We start from the raw sequence: 15,210 nt of genomic DNA, 5'->3' as shown, positions 1-15,210 counted from the left end.
GATTAAGATCGATTAAAGGGCAGGAGTCAACATCGACGAATAAAAAAAATCTTTTTGCCCCCTTCCAGATACGCCTTTCATTTAGACAACTCAGATTCGCTCTATGATATGACGAGTGCCCGTGTCGTGGGCAGATTCGATCCCGCGAGAGCACCACGGAGCGAGGAACTCGAAAAGAGAGAAGGGAATAAAGAAGAATAAGGTTCTATGTACTGACGAACAGAGACTCTATTTGGCGGGAATTTTGGCAGGAGGGACACCGATGCCGTTGATGTTGCGGTAGAAAAGAACATGCTGGCTTTCGCCCTTGGCGCCCTCGGTGGGCTCAACCCACTGGCAGGTGCGAGCACTGGTCCAGAGGGCCTTGAAGAAACCAGTCCAGCCGGTGTGAGCCTCGCTGCGGTAGTGCGGTCCCATGACCTTCTGGATGGCCTCGCTGGCCTCATCAGCGTGGTAGAAGGGGATGGTGCTGACATAGTGGTGAAGAACGTGGGTCTCGATGATGCCGTGGAAGATGTGGCGACCGACGAAGCCGAAGTCACGGTCAATTGTAGCAGCAGCTCCACGGGTGAAATCCCAGGCCTCAGGCCGGTAGTGGGGAGGGAGGGGTCGGTGTGCTGAAGGAAAGTGATGGCAACTATATTTACAAGTCAGCAAAAACCTGTTCCATGCCACGAAAGGTGGACGAGAGGAACTTACCGAGCCAGTGGTTTACCCAGAGGTAAGGAATGCCGTACCAGACAAGGAGGTTGAGCCAGCCATAGGTCGATCCGATATAGTAGAGGAGGCTTCCCACAAGGAAGAGACCGAGATCGCTCAGGGCGATCAGCTTGGCATCCTTGGCCTCATACAGGGGGCTGGAAGGGTTGAAGTGGTTCACACCACCAAAGTAGCCGTTGCGCTTGCCCTTGCCGCGTCCCTCGGGCTGGCGCTCGTGGTTGTTGTGGCCGGTGACATTGGTCAAGAGGTACATGGGCCATCCGAACAGCTGCTGGAGAACGAGGTTGGTGGCGGTCAGGATGGGGGTCTCCTCCATCAATTCACTGAGCTCATGAGCGGCACGGCCGATGCGAGAGGCATATTCTTCCCTGGTCTTGGGAACGAAGACCATATCACGAGCGAGGTTACCGGTGGCCTTGTGGTGCTTGCCGTGGGAGATCTTCCAGGAGAAGTAAGGGACAAGCAGAAGAGAGTGGCAGATCCATCCAACTGTGTCGTTCAAGATCTTGGAAGGGGAGAAAGCCTGGTGACCGCACTCGTGTGCCAGAACCCAAACACCGGTTCCGACCAGACCCTGAATGACGGTGTAAATGGCCCACAGGACGACGCGCACCGGCATGGAAGGCACGGTCTCGGGGGTGACATAGTTGTGGAAGACATAGAAGACAGTCGCAAGGATGGCCATGTCCCGGAAGACATAGTACAAACTCGTGACAGCCGAGCGTTTGTAGCAGTGAGCAGGGATGGCGTCCCGGATCTGCTTGATAGTGTAATCGGGGATCTTGAACTCGTTACCATAGGTGTCGATCATCTTGCCGCTGGTGTTCTCGGCATCCGAAGCCATTGAGGAGAGCGACGTTGACGAAGGGGACTGACGAGGACTGTCGAAAGGAGAGTGAGAGACGGAGCTGGGGACGGAGGACTCCGTGGTTGGGTTGCGATGCAGCGCAACGCGCTTGGGAAGAGCTGTCGAGGACATTTTGACAGGACCGAGCTGGTGGTGTAGACTGGTTGGTACGAGGGATGGATACTGTCAACCGTGTCAGTCCATGCAAGAAAGTCGCATATGATCGGTGGCCAATATCAAGTCAATGGGAAGGTGAAAATGATGGAAGTCGTCAAGGACAACCTTGGAAGGACCGATAGTACCTCCCTCGTCGACTTGACAAAAGGCTATGTGAGGAACAAGTTCAAGCTTCCACTCACCCAGTGAATCTGCTTCAGTCGATGGTTACACAAAGTCGAAGCCTTTCTGACTTCTGTGGTGGAAGGCTGACAAGGTCAGAAGGATGGGGTGAATGATCTGGTCGCGAATTCCTCTGCACTCCCTTGGACAAAGCAAGAGGAGGTCAACAAGGAGACAAGGAGGAGGGAGACTGGCGGTTAAGAGAGCAGACAAGCAACAGAGGAGGAACAGAGGAGGGGGGCAATAAAGAAGATCACAGGGGATGAAAAGGCCAAAGAAAAACAAACGGACCGAAATTTCAGAAGGCAAAAAAGAAAACGCGACGAGAACAGCCCATTCCCGTGGCCCCAATTGATTTGACGATCTGATGGATTTTGGGATACCTATTTGGGTGGTAAGCACTCGATAGAGCCCTTCCATGGGTTTGGTTGGTATTGGGGGTAATTCTCAACTGGGGATCATTGACTACCATGGTAATTTTGGACCATATCTTTGAAGAATGATTGGTCGGTGAGCTCTTTGAGCACGGGTAACCCCTGTCATACCAATGCGGATTTGGACATTTTTCATTTCTGAATTTGCTTTTCTTTGAAAATTCGTAAAATTCGCCTCAGGCGGCGACCTGGGATTTGAGAATGCGATGATCATGGATTCATGCAAGGTGGTACCTAGCCACCAGAGCTGGACGCATTCATCAGCACTCGGCCAATCAATCTGTGAAGTCCAGTCCTGTGCAGATCGCCGGAACTTAATGGCCCATATCTTTGTTGCTTCGGTTCTCCCGAGGCAGCGTTTGCCATGATTGGTAGTAAGGAGTACTCCGTAGCTGCATAGAGTTCAGCTCGCTCTTGAACTGCAGTTTGCATATGAACATGCAAGTTCGGCAGCTCAGGTGGGATTGACTGCGCCACTTGTCTCGATCTCAAGTCACGAATGATACCTAGACTAAGTCATCGACAGATGACAGACCTCTACTATCTACTATCTACCTTCTCACCAATCAACATTGAGGCATTACCGGCGTCTGATAGGGGTTCCGAATCAGGCCACCTCGAGCGTGAGCCTTGATCTCTGGCTAAATCAATTCTGGAGTCTATACTCCCTAGTCTACCTACATCTTATTTTCTGTAAGCGATGTTCAGCCAAATGGGTTCTATGAGAGATTACCATGTGGCAGACATGGGGGGCAAAAGGAAAAATACTAGTGGCATTCCGGACCAGGTACAGATACCGGGGTGGCGTCTCACCGCCTTTTGAACCCAATCATATACATCAATGATGATCCACTGCCGGCCAAAGGGAATTGGCTTCTCAACAGTCTTGGCATGCACGAATCCGTATCATTGCCTTACAGTGGCCAGCTCAGGAAGGAGAGATCTTCTCCGAGGTATCATATGCAATTCTCCAACGGAGTAGTATGGAGAAAATGTCTGCAGCTTTGCCTGCGGATGTGTTGACACTTGATTTCTTGTCATTGAGCGACTTGACATTATTGAATATTTACTCCGTAGCAATAACCGACGTATAAATCGTGGGGTCGGAGATGATTCGGAGCAGGTGATGGATCCATATCAATTCCCCCATTGACCTTCTAGAACATCTCCAAATTGACACCGACTCCAGACATCAAAATCTCGCGACCATCATTCCGTCTCAATAGCATGTGAATCTCACCTCACCTGACTGGGAATGAAACGCGATGAACACCTTTGCTCAGACTTATTGCTAAAATACAATGTACGGAGTAGCATCCTCCATATTGAACCGAGCTTACTCAATGCAAGCGCTGGCTTACATAATGCACAAAGCAGATCAACCTCAGTCTCACCAATAACAACCAGCCTGGACCGGTCAAGGTTTGATCGCGATCTCACTGAGGCGCGGCTAGCTTGTAGGGTCTTGCTAGTGGTCACTGGTCTACAATTTGCAGGCGTCGCGTTATTCTGTAGATACATTCTTCCTTTCGACCTTTGTAAGATTCATTATCGAGGCAATGCATGTGATTAAGACCTTGCTTCCTATGGTAGGATCATAGCAAATCACGCTCAGATCTTGTTGATCACTTGCGAAAGCTCAACAGGTCAGTAAGGAATGCCACGACATGCCCTCTATTGATTGCTCATAAATAGGCAGTCTCAATGCTGGCATTGAATACCTCATCAATATGCAATGGACTCCTGAAAAAGATACACCAAATCCATAATCACCAGATATCTCGGGTTTGATTTCTAATTCTTCCTAGTTGCGTCCGGAAGAAGTAGCAGTAAACTGTTGGGGCGGAGCCATTTTGTTGAGGATGGGAGGGCCCGGTGGGTCTGGCTGACTTGTCAACACCCCAAACTAAAATTTCTTGTGAAGAGGTTAAAAAAATAAAATCATTAACTTTTTTAAAGCGGGTGCTTAGTCACTGGCGGCCTGTGTATTTTTCGTCCTTTGCAAATTTGCCACTACTATGGATATTCCAACGGCCTCTGTCTATCTATACTTGATATTGGTATCATGCTCAGATCGCTAGGTTACACAGTTAGAACATCATTAACATCATCATGCATGTACCTCATTTCGACTCTCTGAATTTATCAACCACGAGCCGCCGTGCCCTCCTCCTGCCGGGCTGAGACTGACCGTCGTCTGCCGTAGATCAGGGAGCACCAACACTGTCTCCCCATGATTGCGGTAATCGACCTCGCTCGGGATCTGTCGTCGCTGCAGGGATGGCGCACCACCCGCCGCTGGATTTCCTGGTTGGCTCGTCGTCGCCGTAGAGGGTGGCGCCGCGGGGACGTAGCTTTTGATCTCCAGCCCCGGAAGGAGGAGATGGCCCGCTTTTTGGGGGAGCAGCATGACGGCAAATGTTTGTGTTTCGTTCTCGGACGCGACAAAGTTTCCTCGTCTCCGTCCGCCAACGAGCCACAGTTCCGGGTTGGCATGAATCTCGTAGGAAAACTCCAGCGTACCCCCCGCGTTCTCGCGAGTCTCAGGCGAGCTCCATCTCCGTGTATGACGTAGAACAAGTTCGGCCGCAATCATCTGACCGACGGCCGCGTGTTTCGGCTGATCAGCGAGATTCTTGAGCCGCAATTCCGCGGTGTGCAGTACTTGGATTTCGGGTATGTCAACAGGGATCACAATCCGACGGCTGAGTATCGTTGGCTGTTGGGGTAGGGAAATCATGGGATTGTTCTGCTTGGATGTTAGTCGAACTCACTTCGAGTCATATGAGATAAAAATTGCACTCACCTGGTGCCATGTCATGAGCCATGCTTTTAAACCGTCGACTGGCTCCTTGAGTGCACCGAGCAGTCCATCCCATCCAACATTAGCATATGACAGCGTCCTCAGCTCGCGGATGAGCCCGATCACTTCCATGTCTGCAGTTGACAGTTGTGTGCGGAATGCTTGCACAATATGAGATGTGAGCAAGGTGGTATACTGGCGGAAACCACTGTCGCCAATACTGCTCTTGAACCTCGTTTCGACCGCGTCCAGACATTCGTCGTCCACACAAGTAAACTCAACACTGAGGCGGAGAGAGCGTCTTGAACCTGGTGAAGTGACACTATTCTTTCGCTGCTGGATTCGGTACAATAAGGACGCTGGCTGCTTTGGGAATACGTCCATTACCACCGAGTCCTTCACGTGCGACTGAACCTCGTAGACATCGGAGCTGGGGATACTGCATTTTAGAATTCGAAGAGGAATCATCATCGCTGGGCTGACGGTAAACCGAGAAAAAAGAACTTCGTCCTTGAAGACGTCTTGCACATTGACGCTGATTGGCAGAGCTGAAACAATGTTATGAAGAGAACTGTAAGAGAAGCGGCCGCTCTCCGTCTCGTAGGAAACCTCTACCCTTGCGGACAGCATCGGATGAGCCTCTTCGACCGTATAAGGAATACGAAGCCGCAGTGTGGACTGCGGTTCCAACTGCGTAATCCCAATGTTTCCAGACTCGCTATTTGTGGAAATGGTGACACTTCCTTCCACCACCTCTGCCTCTGCTACCCTCAGTCGAAGACCAGCCGTGGCAGGCCGTACGCGAATCGTGCCAGTCTTGACGTTATTGCGTCCGCTGTAGAGCTCCAGCTCGAGCGTCCGCATTTGCTCCAAATTGACTACATACGGAGATGTGATCTTGGCTTGCAATCCCTCGGGTCGTGGGAAGCAGTAGACATAGGGCCGACTATCGACCTCTTCGGCGTCGAGCACCTCCCTAAAGCCTACAGGAAGGGCTGCATGCTTTCCGCCGGCTAGTGTGAACAGGATGTTGCCAGCTCGCATTTCCAGGCGGTCCAGAAAGTACTTTCCTTGCAAAGTAGCCTTGCATGAGTTCAGTAAGTGTAAGAAGGTTCGATGGGTCAAAAAGGCTTACCGTAGAGTCAACGAGAACCTTCGTGGGCGACGACTTGATAATCGCCTTAGTGGCAGTTTCTATCCAATGCTCGTTGCTATGCGGCCCGCTCGCACTGACAAGCCGCACCTTCATCGAATCAATCTCGATTCGTTTTCCTAGTAAAAACCGCAGGCTAAGTTGCATCTGAAAACCATCCTTGTCATCGTAATGAACGATGATCGGCTTCACCTCCAAGTCTGCAAAGAAGTCGGCGAAAGGAGCCGAGACTTCCTTTTGAAGCGTGCCAGAGGCTTCGAAGAGTTTCTCTACGTACCGGGAAACCGGGCTCTGTTCGGTAAAGATGGAAGAAGCGTCGAGCGTCTTCTCCCGCGCAGTCAAAACCGAGTGCGTGTGCGCGGCGAATTTGGCAAGAAGCCGCAACATCGTCCGTACGTACTCCTCGCTTCGTTTCAGCTCTTCGAGACATCTAGCATACATTTCGAGCATGATCCCTTCCAGTAAAATCCAATTCTTGGTCCCGTAGAATGGGATGATTTGGTGGAAATATGAGGCCGCCGCGGTGTAATCATTCTGTCGATAACGTAGAAGAGCCATGTCGGCGAGAGCCGCCTGGGCTGAATATGTGCGGTTCGCCATAACATAGTGCCGATACACCAAGTCCGTAAGCTGCTCGTAATGAGAGCGGAAAGCCTTTCTTGATCGCAGAGCAGTCCTTAGCTCAAGAAGATTGATTCCGAAAAGAGGATTCGAAGCCACAGATTTTTCTTTCGGCTTCTCTTCCGGCTTCTCTTCCGTCTCGCCATCCAAGGAAACTTCAGTCATCTCCTCCTCGCCTTGAGCTTGGTTGTCGAAGAGCAGTCCAAGATCCTTCCACTTCTCGTTCCAACCACACCTGCCAGCGATCTCTTCCAAAAGGCGTCGTGCGAGTGAAAGGAGTTCCCCTCTCCCACTCGCTAATTGCTCGGAACCGGTCTTTGGGATAAACGCAGGTATAGGCTTCTGTGATTCGTGGTCTGCGCGAGAGGCATTGGCAAGAGTATCTGAGAGCGGAACGCCGTGGCTGTTAGAACGGCCGGGCCGAGTTGTGACTGGAGACATCAATGAGCTAGAGCGTCTGGGGACCTCAGGCTTTGGTTCCGGGGTGCTGGCGGCCGCCACAGACTTGCTCATAGCATCAAGGGAAGACTCAGGTAATGTGAGCTTCGGTGTGTACGTCTGAATCAAGACTTGGCTTGCTGCAGCATAGGCCCAGGACGACACCAGGTTGTTTATGAGGTCCGCCTTGGACGGATGATCCACATCAGCCAAGCCAGATTCGAGGTCGACTCTCAGCGTACGTGCGGCGAGGGTAATAAATTCGGCAGCTCTCTCACAAAGCTCAGAGAGAAGCATCAAATCCTCCGGTTTCTTATCCTTCTTCCCTTTCTGGCTTGCGCCTGTCTCTGTCACAGCCAAGGACGGCGCTCTGGCGGCTCTCAGGAGCAAGGTCAGCTGCCGGGAAAACACATATGTGCGGAAATCGAATATCGAGATATCGCTAGCTAGAATCATCTCCCGGTAAGGCTTTCGATTTGAATCTAGCGGAAAGTCCTTGGGGTCAATTTCGCCAACAGCGACAGACTTCCCGTCGTCATCTACATCCAAGGGCGCCGAGCCCGCCTCCTCCAAAGCGGCCTTGGCTTTCTCCTGCCAGTCCTTGCTGACAGTCAAGAAAGCACCTCCATGCTGATCACCGGTGCCCTGAAGCTGCTCATGGATTGCTGTATCCAACCCTACCGAGAGCTCATCGTATCCGACCAGCGCATCCTCGAACAAACCCACATTCTCGAAGCCCCTGGCAAGCCCCTCCTTGAGTATAAAGAACGTGCAGAAATTCCAGCCGGGCAGACTCCGCTGCGAGTCTTTCTCCTTGATATCCTCCTCATACTGCGCCACGCGGAGATCAAAAGACGCCAGAATGCCATTCTTCATCTTCTCCACTAAGTCCTCCACCTGATCGGCCAGCTCAGCCGGCCGTTGCGTGCTCTCGGCCCGGGGCAAACGCAACTGCGCCACCCGATCAACAGCCGACTTGGACGAAGCATTGAAATCCGCCTTGATCTTCTCGAGGACGGTCGTGGTGCCCCGGCCCCATTTCGACGCCGGCGCGGCCTTCTCCGTGCTGTCGCCGTCTTGCACCACGTGCACGATCAACCACTCGAACGCATCGTGCTTCTCCTGATTGCTTGCTGCCGAGGTGCCGGCCTGCGGCGTCGACGCGTGGGTCTTGATCCAGTCCCGCAGGGCCTTGCGAGCGGTTGCTTTGTAGGTGTCGTTGTCATCGCAGCGGAGGAGGTAGATTTTCAAGTACGGTGTTTGACGCAGACCAGGGATCTGATGGCGTCGGTGGGGAACCGGGGCACTCCTGGAGGTATCGCTCGAGGGCTTGCGCTCGTCTGTCTCACGCTGGGCTGGAACGAAGCCGATGCGGAGCGACTCGATGGATCGAACGGGGCGGGTGGGAGATTTCCAGTGGAGGTTCTTGAGCGGGAGCTTATCTTCGATGACGGGTTCAACGAGGGGAAATAGTCCCGACGGATCGGTATACTCGACTGTAGGACATTCAAAATGTAACTTGTCAGTTTAAAAGTGCGTGGTCAACTCCGGCGGAGGGTTGGTTACTCGTCCCGACATACCGGTGACACTGCTCGAGCTTGCCTGTGATGAAGTCTCCATATTTCCCGAGCGCTATTCGGGACGTGACACAAGGGTCCTTAGTGACATTCCGCTCTAGAGGACCAATTTCAACAATGAGCGGCGAGGGAGGTACCTTAGCAAAGGTGTATGCTTCATTCAGGAGACAATATCCAGGTGTCTGTTCTCTGGCGGGAAGGCGGTCGAGCGACCTCCGCATAATAGGTACATCTCTTGGCATTGTTTATACGGAGAACATACTCTTATGGCCCTCGCATTTCAGATGACAGAAGAGACTACTAACTAGTGTTCTATCAGCGCCAGCTGTAACTATACCAATAATGCCTTGAAGGCCCTAAGCATACATAGGCTCATTTTCGTCCCATATCATGGCTCGAAGTTCTCAATAACAAAAGTACATCTGTACATCTAAGATTATTGGGCTCAAATTACATACAAACGTCAGGTATAGAGAGTGGAAGAATAAGCCAAAGGAGGAGCTGTCATATCCCGTCATGATGCAAAAGTATCGGCAAAATAAGGAAGTTAAAAGGAAAAAGGAAAGACATGTCCATAGTCCCGCCCGCTCGCAAACAACGCCCTGGCTCAAAGGGATTCGAGGAAGATGATAGGAAACAAAGGAGGAAAAACGCCCAGGTCTAAGAGCCAACGTCCAGCGCGCCCCGCATATAGCGCGTCTTCACAAATCCATAGACATCTGACGCACCTTGCCAGATGCCTGGAACGTAACTTCGCATCCATGCGCAGATAACCAGGAGCAGAAGAGGAAGCTAAGACAAGTTAGTAATGGCGCAGATAAATGCGAGAAGGGGATGACCAGGGACACTCACCCAAATGAAGTAGAGATTTCGATCGCTACCCAAACCCTTCATCCTGCGAGCTTGCTGCTCTCTAAGATGCTTCTGTTGCTCGCGGGAAATCAATTTGGAGCCGATTCGGATGTCTTTGATGTCATCGTTATCCTGTTTGCTAGATTCTGTTATCGAAGTGCTGGCCTGTGACTCGAAATGCTGATCCACGACCGCTTCGGCTGCCGCTCTTAGCAATGTTGCCTTCTTCACTTGCGATGCCTCTTCCTCGTCCTGGCGATTTTGGCCTGGGTACAGCTCCTCGTAAGAAGGCGGCTCAGTCGTACTGGGCGCGGAATTGCCCGTCAAGAGGTCCCACCAGCCGTCCTTCGAAGACCAGGATGTGGTTGGCCGATGAGGAACAAGATTTGTAATACGGCGCATCATCGGATGAGCCTGATAATCGGGCAAAGCAGGCATTGGCGGCAGAGCAGGAAGATTCGGGAAGGCATTCGCGACGCTCTGCTGGAATTGATTTATTTGAGCCTGAAGCTGGTTCCGCCAGGCCACCAGAGCTGCCGGAGGGGAGAATGGGCGCGCCTCTTGGACCGCTGTTTGCTCAGACGATGGTAGCGGACCGGGCACATCTTGGTGAAGGCTCGAACGTCGAGATATAGTAAAGTCCAATTGGTCATCTGAATCATCCCCATCATCATCGGATTCGTAGGTTGCCGGATCAAGCGATCCTGATACAGACGACGATTCCCAGAGAGAGTGAAGGGAAGCAGAACTGCTATGCCTGCGTCGCAACGAGGTTACCGATCCAACGCTACGGGAGCGGTTGTGCCGAGCAGGAATCAGTGCAGCCTGGTGGGCTGGAAGAGTTGTGGCCAGGTCGGCCGGAGTGAATCCCCTGATGCTGCGAGCGTTGACGTCCGCGCCAGCCAAACGCAGCCGGTTGACAATATGCGCATGACCATGCAAGGCGGCCAGGTGCATGGGCGTGTTTCCGGTACTGTCCTTCACCTCCGGGTTCGCTCCTCGGGCGAGCAGTCCGGCAACGAAACGAGTCAGGCCTAAGGACGAGGCAAAATGAAGCAGAGTTTGCCCGGTCGCGCAGCGCGAGTTATACTTCGGCGGCCGCGGGTTGTCGTCAAGGTCGATGAATTCGAGATACGTCAACATCTTCGAGTCCAGATCGCCGAGTTTGCCCTGAGACTCTAGGCCAGGGACCTGTCGCTGATGGCCGCCAGAACCGGCGGAGAAGTCTTTCTGAAGGTTGAAAACAGCCTTGGGGTCGCTACCCATGATCTGTTGAGCAGTCTGGAACGCATCTGCCTGGTTGCCGAGCTTCTGTCCCAGAATGCCAAGTGCAAGGCGATACATCTGGAGCTCTCTGTCGTCAACGTACCGGAAGAATTGCTGCTGCTTGGGCATCAGAGGTTGAGCCGGCTGCATTTGACCGAATGTCGGATGCTCATGCTTGAACACGACAGCCACCATGCCAGGCTGGAGGGCTGGCGGAGTTAAGCAATTCAGGCACTTATCGCCCCAGAACGTCGTCGTTGTGGCCAGGGTATCACCAAAGACAACCTCCATACCAGGGTAGAAGCCACTTCCTAACAGCGTCACTTCTGTGCCTCCAGTGATGGAGCCTTCTGCTGGGACAACCTTGTGAATGACAGAAGGCAACCGGTTACCAGCATTTGTGAGAGGAGGCCAAGCGGGAGTGGAGGTGCTTGAGCCTAATGAGAGGTTGAGGGACTGATCTTGAAAACCGTGACGAGCTGAGTTACCAGGCGTTCCGGGGCGGCTAGGCTGAGCCGAGTTTGGCGCCGACATCAACTGCTGCTGAATGAATGTATCCAAGCTGGTTTGGGTCGCGCTGGGATTGAAGAAAGGATTGTTGTCTCCGCTATTGGGGGTTGGTGGGCCGTTGGCGAACTGACCCGACATGGCGGACGATGTCACAAACGGCCTCTCCGTCGGGGACGCAAAACCACGCGCCGCATTGAAAGGAGCGTCGTTTCCTAAGACTCCTGAATTGGACCCACCCGCAGATGACTGTCCGTTCTCAAGCTTGGTCATGGTCAATTCTGACGGAAGGCGGCCGGAATTGCTGTGTTTCCGTCGCTTAGTCATGGGTCCTGGGAAGTCATTCGGCGAAGTCTGTCGCGAAAGACTGCGAGGCGTTTGCGAGCTTGAAGTGGCGTTCTTCTGGCCGTTCTGGCCATTCTGAGCAGCGACGGCGAAGGAGCCTGCCGGCATTTGATACTGCGAGTTGAACCGTTGCTGAAGACCCTGCAGATCTGTAGTTGAGGATGATCGGAACGACTGCTGGGACTGGGTTGACGACTTCGCGGTTTCGACTGGAGGGCCCGACGGAAAGACGCCTACTCCGGGCAATTGTGTCCCATCGGGGAGAGATGGAGAAGGGCCCGGGGCGGGAGGAGCCGGGGAGCGTGCGTCTTGTGATCATCCGTGATCATTATGGAGTTTGTGATTGCCTGGGCAATGACATTATCCATATGGTCTTTGACTGTGAAAATGACCTGGAAACCGAGCTTCTCGTTCTGGTGCCTGCAGTAGCATGCAATTCGCATTGGAAGCTCGACTTGCATTGCTCCAGCGGGAATAACTGGCGCAGGGGCATCAGTGCAGCCTGGCATGGCATGCTTGGAGGGCTCCGCCCAATCTTTGATCTCGTTGGTGTTAAAGACGATCACTCGCTTCTCCTCGTCCTTTTGAAACAACTCGTCCTCCTCCGGCTTTCTCTGCTTCTTTCTGAAGGCGCGCTTCCGTTCACGCTGTATGCATCCAGAGCAGATTTTCACCTCCCCGCCGTCCAAGGGCTTGTCATCTTCTGGCAACTCTTCCGTGGCATTCGGGCTAGAGCTCGAGGTGCGGTACCGCGTCTCGCCCCTTGCTCGTGCAAATGCCTTTCTCAATTTCGTCTGATCCTGCATCGCGCTAGTGCAGACAAGACTCGTATGCAGTTGCAAGGTATCAGCCGAACGATCAGCAGACGGAGGAGCAAGGAATTTCGGCTTGGAGATGGTGTGGGTAGGCAGTCGTAATTTCTTGACGCCGGAGGGCATTGGATAGAGAGTCAATCGGATGGGAATTTGTGTTTCTACGCGGGATTTTAGTGAAGTGGGATGAACGGTGAGGACATGACGCTGAGTCGCTTCCGCTTTCATATTGTTCTGAGGGGGAGACGGCGCAAAGTTGATGCCGAAAGGAAACCCGTTCGACGCAAAGTTGAAGTTTCCGTTCAGTGGAGATCCGCCGTTCATGTTGATGCCGCCAAAACTTTCCTCCAAAAGCGACGACGGTGATTGTCCCGCCCATTGGTTTGACGACGACCTACTTTGACTGGGCATTTTGCTCACTGTGAAAGGAGAGACCGAATGGCGAAATTGCTGCGAGGAGAATTAGTAAAGGGACGAGGAAGAATGAGAGTCTGAGTACATACCGGAGAAGTTGATTGCCTTGAGGTGGAATGAGACGTCCCCCGCATTTGCGACTTCAGTCGCTTCTGGATCTTTGGCTGAGTGGTCGAGTCAGTCTTCAGGGCACTGGGGCTACTGGCTGCGCTTTCAAAATCGAAAGCGGCGTCCATCGCCTTGTTGCTGGATTCGAGGTCGGTTTCGACGGGGAAGACACCCTCCATGGCCGGCAAGGAAGGGTCAAAGCCAAACATCGATGTCTCCTCCTTCATTGAACCGAGCTCCGAGTTGATCCAATCTTCAGTTGCGTAGCCAAATGGCATTATGTTGGCGTGATCGCTATGAGTAACGGAAGTGGTCGAGGCCACGGAGGTGTTTCGACCGTGATTCCGCGGAGAATCGGACGAAGAACTGGGACTCGAGTTATCCGGGGATTCGGCAGGGGAGTCTGAAGCAACAATCTTGGGTTGCCTCAGCGCATCGTGTTCCTGAAAGTGTCTCTTTATGGAGAGTTCTGAGGGCGACAAACACACAGATTCCGAGTCTGTGACCGTGCGGGAGGAGTGGGAACGGGCAAAGAGATCGTCGAAATCCTGGCCGGCGGCCTCGTTCATCTGTAGTCTCGTAGAGTCGAGAAAGCTTAAATCGGTATCTTGATAGGGATTTTCCATCTCATCATCGACGACAATAGGATCCAGGGAGGGAAATACGGGAGATGAGGCAGCCTCCACAGGTCCCATCATTGAGTTCCAGGATTACGGAGCGGAAAGCCTAGGAGCCACTGTCGAATACGCCCAAATCTTCGCAGCGTGCCTGCAAGATCAAGGTGCAAGACTCGAAGATGGAAGATCAAGGGATGGCACGAGGATCTCTAAGATCCGACCGCAAAACTCGTCTCACTCGGCGCAATCGAACTTTCTAACAGTACCGTCTCCAATCCATCGAAACGAATCACAATATGGGGTCAAGAAGGAGCGACAGTTTGGTTATTGTAAGATAACCACTAGATGGCCCTTCTCAAATGTTGATCATGCCCGCTGCGGCGTAGGGAATTGAGAGGCGCGGTAATAGCACCCGATCGGATTCTTGTTGAGGGTGTGGAAAAGGGAGGGAAAAACTGGAGCGGCGACCGTCTCGGGGGACGAAGGGAGTTTGGAGAGAGGAGATGGTCTATAGAAAATTCCCACAGTGACTAGAGAAAGAAAGTGTAATAACACTCTGACTGAGAAACAATACTGAAGCAGACAACGCCCCCAAGTTGATTAGGTAGTTGATGATAAGGACCTGATTCACCGCAGAGGAAAGGGGGGTTGGTTGAGCCCGTAGCGTATTCCGGGTCTATCTGTCTCCTTTCCGTATTATTCGGAACAGGCAAAAAATCTGCCAGCCAGAAAACTCAGGCAACCATTTCAATGGGTGACTCCTCCGCCACTCTTATAGATACGCTAGTCCTATTTAGGGTTGGCCAGTCTTTAGGCTACCAGATTATTATTGGTCTTGTCTTCTCTCAACTACGCACATTAGCTCTTGAGCACGAGCTGTCGCTTCAGACTTGGCTTCCATAGGGGATGATTTCATTTGGGGCCTTCAGTACTTCTCTTTCTTGTATCTCCGGTAGTTCCTTGAACGTATGCATCCACAGTAGGGGCTTCGATGAGCGGGTTAGCGCGGGACGCATATCATGCATTCCTCCTAGATAGTTAGTGCGTTCTGGGCGAAGCATAGATGCGGAGCATAGACTACGGATGAGTTAGATACAAAAGAGCTCTCAGTACTCTAGTAACTCACAATTCTCTAGTCTGGCACCAACCGGAAATGGTCATGGGGATTGCTCTATGGAAAGACCATGACACGAGACAAACCGACCTAGACACCCGCATTGCTAGAGATATGATCAGGTCATCGTTTGTTCCTTGCCGAGATAGGACAGGTATTGTAAGACTCTATCAGTGTGATCGGCATGCTTTGCCTGCCTGATATCCTAGCCATCCAGGCCAATGTCTAGTACCAACCCGATCG

The 15,210-nt window shown here is 52.4% G+C and overlaps 3 protein-coding genes across 3 annotated transcripts; all 3 read right to left on the bottom strand.

Moving 5' to 3' along the window:
- Positions 1 to 557: 557 nt before the first annotated feature.
- On the bottom strand, positions 558 to 2,038 carry P174DRAFT_441404 (oleate delta-12 desaturase odeA). Its single transcript, XM_024827300.1, has one exon. The coding sequence runs from the start codon at positions 1,697 to 1,699 to the stop codon at positions 644 to 646; it is 1,056 nt and encodes a 351-aa protein (XP_024682712.1). The 5' UTR covers positions 1,700 to 2,038; the 3' UTR covers positions 558 to 643.
- A 2,314-nt stretch (positions 2,039 to 4,352) lies between these two features.
- On the bottom strand, positions 4,353 to 9,088 carry P174DRAFT_441400 (putative TMEM1 family protein). The gene is made up of 4 exons (XM_024827299.1): positions 8,936 to 9,088; positions 6,279 to 8,851; positions 5,147 to 6,226; positions 4,353 to 5,089 (listed from the first exon to the last, which is right to left on the bottom strand). Exons 1-4 carry the CDS (start codon positions 8,973 to 8,975, stop codon positions 4,451 to 4,453), a joined length of 4,332 nt encoding a protein of 1,443 aa, XP_024682711.1. The 5' UTR covers positions 8,976 to 9,088; the 3' UTR covers positions 4,353 to 4,450.
- Positions 9,089 to 9,592: 504 nt separating this feature from the next.
- Positions 9,593 to 13,934, bottom strand: P174DRAFT_460221 (putative membrane-tethered transcription factor (SPT23); the record flags this gene model as incomplete). The annotated part of the gene is made up of 7 exons (XM_024829858.1): positions 9,593 to 9,724; positions 9,785 to 11,772; positions 11,797 to 11,968; positions 11,990 to 12,043; positions 12,075 to 12,111; positions 12,140 to 13,164; positions 13,218 to 13,934. The coding sequence occupies 7 exons, from the start codon at positions 13,932 to 13,934 to the stop codon at positions 9,593 to 9,595; spliced, it is 4,125 nt and encodes a 1,374-aa protein (XP_024682710.1).
- Positions 13,935 to 15,210: the final 1,276 nt, after the last annotated feature.

The sequence above is a fragment of the Aspergillus novofumigatus genome (assembly GCF_002847465.1).
Source record: "Aspergillus novofumigatus IBT 16806 chromosome Unknown P174scaffold_4, whole genome shotgun sequence".
Classification (NCBI taxonomy): domain Eukaryota; kingdom Fungi; phylum Ascomycota; class Eurotiomycetes; order Eurotiales; family Aspergillaceae; genus Aspergillus; species Aspergillus novofumigatus.
Note: the sequence above shows the minus strand (reverse complement) of the source record. Positions and strands in the feature narration are given on the sequence as shown.

Excerpts from the sequence above, each read along its gene's own strand:
- P174DRAFT_441400 (XM_024827299.1), bottom strand. The coding sequence starts at position 8,975 with ATGGAGACTTCATCACAGGCAAGCTCGAGCAGTGTCACCG. Across the intron at positions 8,852-8,935 it reads AAGCTCGAGCAGTGTCACCG|TCGAGTATACCGATCCGTCG; the intron begins GTATGTCGGGAC and ends AATGTCCTACAG. Across the intron at positions 5,090-5,146 it reads GGCTCATGACATGGCACCAG|AACAATCCCATGATTTCCCT; the intron begins GTGAGTGCAATT and ends ACATCCAAGCAG.
- P174DRAFT_441404 (XM_024827300.1), bottom strand. The coding sequence starts at position 1,699 with ATGTCCTCGACAGCTCTTCCCAAGCGCGTTGCGCTGCATCGCAACCCA.